The sequence below is a fragment of the Nicotiana attenuata genome, unplaced genomic scaffold (assembly GCF_001879085.1).
Source record: "Nicotiana attenuata strain UT unplaced genomic scaffold, NIATTr2, whole genome shotgun sequence".
NCBI classification, from domain to species: domain Eukaryota; kingdom Viridiplantae; phylum Streptophyta; class Magnoliopsida; order Solanales; family Solanaceae; genus Nicotiana; species Nicotiana attenuata.
In genome coordinates this window covers 22,626-28,333 of record NW_017672289.1, presented here as the reverse complement: position 1 = coordinate 28,333, position 5,708 = coordinate 22,626, and the positions used below count along the sequence as shown (strand labels likewise).

At 33.5% G+C, this 5,708-nt stretch overlaps 1 protein-coding gene across 1 annotated transcript in view; it reads right to left on the bottom strand.

Moving 5' to 3' along the window:
- The window catches only part of LOC109212607 (myosin-9-like), a 19,355-nt gene extending 18,190 nt beyond the window's left edge, over nucleotides 1-1,165 (bottom strand). The window contains exon 1 of the mRNA XM_019376260.1: nucleotides 813-1,165. Within this exon, the coding sequence (XP_019231805.1) occupies nucleotides 813-815 (3 nt within the window). The 5' untranslated portion in view covers nucleotides 816-1,165. The remainder of the gene's footprint in view (nucleotides 1-812) is intronic.
- Nucleotides 1,166-5,708: the final 4,543 nt, after the last annotated feature.

Below are 5,708 nucleotides of genomic sequence, written 5' to 3'. Positions count from 1 at the left end.
AAAAAAAAAAATCAAAGAGAACTTCACTGGTTCCATCAATTTTTTAGGTTAATATTTTTTGACATTAAACATGTCAAAATTACTCTTCATGTAGTATAATTGTTCTTTTGATCAGTCACCACTTTGATGCTACTGCAGCATTCTAACATGATGTCAATATGTCATCGTTAGTTTCCTAGACTAACATGGAGTTTGAACAGTTCTGAATGCTGGAGTATTTGAAACAGTTCTGAATGCTTGTTCCACTTAGATTGGTTTTCCTCCCTCCTAAGAAGCTACAGAAACACCGCTGATTTTTTACTCTACTTCTCACTTCTTTGCAGCAATGATATCGACCCCAAAAAATGGAAGTAAAATTCAAGAACTATAAGGCTTCCAACTATGTCACATATCAATTTAAGTTGGTGTTCCAGCACAAATCACAATAGCCTGTTGCCAAACAACTACTACTACGCCTTAACAATATGGAGTAACAGATTATGCACTTAATCTGAACTCTAGTCCAACTGTCTTTTCTTAGGCTTTGAACCATACTATTTCTCCAAACATTAATACACTATTAATGGATATATCTATTGGATTATAAATAGTAAGAAGAAAATAATAAATTCTCCAATGCTGAATTCAAATGAATGCAATTACTACATCGTAATGTGTCTCTATATTCTCTTTCACGAACTCATTAGTTATCTCTCACATGGGTACTAAGTAACTCTGACAAACCTAGTTGCATTACTATCGCACGAAAAAGAAAAAAAACATTTTTTTTATAAAGGAACAAATGTAGTTCAAGTATCGAAAGAATGACGCACCATTTATATCCAAGGAAAAAGCTCATGTGCATTTAATCAATTTTTCGTCTGCGTGATAGACATTGAGAAACCTAGCTGATCGCAATTGAGTATTCCAGATATCAAAAATCGCCGGAAACACACCGTTAAATGCACCGCCGTAACAGAGATGTAATAAATTGATCGCCGTTGATACATAGAATTATTGTCGGTAATTGATCGGCCGGCGTTGCAGAGAGATTTTGATTGTTGATGAATGGAATGCGATAATTTTCGTGTCGAGAAAGCGTACGCTGCGAAACAGGAGTTTTCGAAATCTTCGCCGATTTTCTTGAGCTTCTTGTGGCTCTCTTCGCCCCTCTTCTCTGTGTGCATGGCTGTCCATTCCAATCGTTCCAACGGCTTCAAAATCTTACTTTCCATATATATATATATATATAGAGAGAAGTACTATGTAGTCCTAGTACTACTCCCTAATCCTATCAAATAGTATTGTAATTATAATGTATTGTTAAAAGTAAAATAATTATTCTAATAACGAGTTATAATCCTAACTTCTATGCAAATTTCTAAATTTGCAAACTTTATTACTTGTAAAACATTATTAGAGAGTAAGACATGTTGATGTGAAACAATTAGGGGCTAGCATAGTTTGGGCAAACTCAAAATGCAAATCGAAATCCAAATTGTTTGAATTTTTGGATCATGGATTGGATTTCGTCTAATTTTTTAATTTTTGGATATTAAATTTGATACTTCAGATTTTTGGATATCCGAAAATCCGTATTTTTATATTTTATATTTAGTTCATTATTCATATGCCAATAGTAACAAGTTCAACATACTAACCATTAGACATATAGCCCGTTTAGATTGGCTTAACAAAGTAACTTTTCAGCAGAAATAGCTTTTAAGCTAAGAGCACGTTTGGATTGGCTTATTTTAAGTGCTTTTAAGCACAAATCACTTTTAAGTCATTTTGTTGTGTTTGGATAGAATAAAAAAGTACTTTTAAGCTAAAATGACAAAAATAAGCCAAAAGTTAGAATTCCTAACTTATGGCTTAAAAGCTATTTTGGCTAAATGGCACGGTCTAGCCAGTTTTCGGACTGGTCATTCAAAAATAGCCAGCATTTACCAAGTCAATGAAAAATAGCCACTATTGTGCTGCAACAGAGACTGGTCCAACATAATATACTGGAGTTCGGTGCACCTATGTATGAACTTCCAGCATATTATGCTGAACTCCAACACACGGAAAGTTCCAGCATAATATACTGGAGATTCGAGCACTTGTGTATGAACTTCCAGCATATTATACTGGACCGGTATACTTTGCTGGAACTCCAGTATATTATGCTGGAGTTCTAGTGTACTTATGCTGGAGTTCCAGCATACTTATCCTGGAACTCCAGTATAATATGCTGGAGTTCAGGTATACTTATGCTGGAACTCCAACATAATATACTGGCGTATTTTCCGGGTTTTGAATAATATTTTCGCTCAGATTTATCTTTACATGAAAAGTGGCTAAATTTCGATTACTTTTGAAACTGGGCTATTTTTGAACGACCACTTGTAAATCTGGCTATTTTTGAATTTCTCCCTGAAAAGTCACTTAAAATAAGCCCATCCAAACGGGAAAAAGCAACAAGTTGGGGTTGCCCAACTTATTGCTTTTGGCTTGTTTTAAGCAGTTTTTAACTTATTTTAAGCACTTTTTGACATTGCCAAATACTAAAAAAGAGCTTAAAAGCCGATTTGACCAGCTTAAAAGCCAATCCAAACACCCCCATAATTTCATATATTCCATACTAATTACTAAGTTACTATCAGAATACTTTCTATTTTGACATGATTTTACTATTGCTACTTTTTATCGACCTTACTAGTGTATTTGTTGTATTTCCTTGATGATGATTTCATTACTTGAGTACTTTATTTGGATAATTACGGTGAAAACGAGGAACTTTTTAGGCAATTTAACATGAATACTTCATTTGGATGTTCATTATCGTAGAAAGAAGAAACATCTCAACTTATAAGCTCAAAATCGAAAATCCAACATATCCAAACCGATTAATCCGAGTCCAAACTTAAAAAATCCGATCTACTCCAAGTTTATTGGATTGGATTTGGATTGTCATTTCTTCAATCAGAAAATCGAAGATTCAAACCGAAATTTTCATATCTAATCCGAATTACTCGAACGCCAACCCCTAGAAATAATTGAGTTTCTTATTGATTGCAAAGAGCATTTGTTTGTGTTTATAGATTGAAAGAAAAAACAATTAATGTACCATAAACATTCTTATATCATAGCATAAAATTCTAATTTGACATAGACCTCGGATATTTTCGTAATAAATAATAAACCTAGATTTTTTTTGTATAATCGTCAAGGAACAAAAAAAAAAAAAAAATATCAAAGCTAGAGATCTTGCCTTGCCATACATAATAGACTAACTCTTGAGGCTATATGAAAAAATACAGGACAGTCAAATTTACCTTTTGATGAATACTCCTAATATTTTATTTAAAAAAAGATTTTCTAACAACCAAACACAACAAATGAGTTATTTTTCGAACAATATTCTTTGGTCCTAACGTTGGTCCATTGAATTTCCCTATGTTATAACTTATGACCCATTCAATTTCTAAATTCTCGTCGTTAAACCCTGCCGTCAACAGTCAAAGTTCCTTCCAATGACTCAAATTACAGCTCGTCAAAAAAGAAACTCTATTCTTCTTACGTACTCAGTTTCATGCATATAAATAGACCTCTATTTTTGCATTCACTCCATCATAATTTTTTTAAACATTTCTTGATTCAAATTTTTTTTCTTTCACTAATTAACCATCAACATGAAACCCCAAATTAGTGCTATCTTCTTAACTACTACCATAATTTTGCTATTAATTAGCACCACACCACATGCAGAAGCCACTAGGGTTCTTTTAGAAAAAAGAGTTAGAGGGATAAATGACAAAAATCTTTTGTTATCATCTCTGTATAATCCTGTTCACACTCCTACACCGAACCCCGGCACCGGAAGTAGCGGCACCGCCAGTCGAGCGGTTGTAATGGAGAAGAACTTCGCCGGTCGTAGTAGGGTTGCTCGTTCTCCTCCCACTCAGACACCAACTCAGGCAGAATACTGAACTAGACGAGTTTAAATGGAGTAACATAAATAGTAAGTTTTATATAGTCGATCCCAATTGAGGCGAAAGCAGTTGTTGTATCAAAGTATCCAACTCGGAGCCCTGTCAATAATACAAGATCATTCATTCTTTCTTTCATTAATTGTTTTATTGTTTTACACGTAATCCCTTATCATGCTTCACGATAGAAGCAAATCCAAATAATTAAATAAATATTACATTTGAAGTTACCTATTTCTTTTTATAGACTTTACTATAGTGTTACTCCCTTGTCCTAGTTTTGATGTAGTTCAGTTTTGGTATTCGTTATATATATATATATATATATATATATATATATATATATATATATATATATATATATGAGGAGAAGAAGAAGGAAAATGATAAAGAGAGAGGCAAAATATTAGTGGAAAAGACATTCGACCTTGGCGAAGGGGAAGGGAGAAGAAAAACAAAAAATAAATAAATATAAAGACAGTGAAAATGAGGAAGTAATTATTTTTAACAAAATATGAGAATCGTGTTCCTACTCTCCCACATTATTTGACTATGCTTGCAGTGGCGGAGGCCCAAGGGGTTAAAAAAAGGGTAAAAGTTAAAAAAGTTGTAACCAGTGGGAATAGTACCAATGACCTTACAAAGGTTTTGAACCCCCTTGACCACTAAATTATGCTTTTGGGCTATGTTAAGAGGATTCAAAACATAATATATAGAGGTAAAAAATAGATTTTGCCTTACAATAGTGTAACTTTTCAGCGAAGGGAGTTCGGGTGAACACCTTTCCGGCCCCCTAAATCCGCCCCTGATGCTAGAGGCATTATGAATTGCCTCTTTTCGTCTTCTTGAGCCGATGGTCTTTCGGAAACAACCTCTCTACCCCTTGGGGTAGGAGTAAGGTCTACGTACGCACTACCCTTCCCACACCCCACTAGTGGGATTTAACTGGGTCGTTGTTGTTGTTGTTGTAGAGAACATTATGAAAGTTATTTTCGCTCCTCAGCAGTAGATTAGTCTTTCCTAAGTATATTTTCTCTTCTTTAACAATTAGTTAACTAATGATATCTTAGCTTTTACCAATTTAATAGATTCTTAGAGAGAAAATTCTCTCTTAATTATTGCGTTTTGCTTTTATATATAAAGCCAAAAAAAGAGGTATGGAATTCGAAATAATATTTTCTTAAATCTTTGTGTACTTGATATATATTAATGGAGGGGGTGAAACTAGTTGTTTTAAATGCTTCACGAACATTTGCATGCAAGCTCAAGGGATCGCTTGATTTTTGAAGTTATAATTTAAGCATAGAGTTTTTTTTTTTCTTTTCTTTTTTCGGGCAGACTAGACAGGTTATTGAAAGTGATAAAAAAAAGGTTTCTTTTTCAAAGTTGGAAACAGTAAAAACAGTGCGATTATTAGCTAACAAAAATAAAGACAGCGTACGTAATAATTGGCAAACCAAAGTTTCTTTTAATTACTTCCTTGTCAAACTTTTTGACTAAGGATAGGCCGTGAGCAAGAAGAAACGACCATCAGTGAGATTTATAGCTTGTTAAACTAACTATTTTATTTTGAAAAGTGTCTCACTTTTAAAAAAACATATTTTTGTTGAGAAGCAATTTAATTTGTATTTGGCTAATTTATTTAAAAAATACTTTTGAGCGGTAACTAGTGTTTGGCCAAGCTTTTGAAAGAAAAAATGACATTGTATAGTCATTAGCACTATTTTCAACACACACACACACACACACACACAC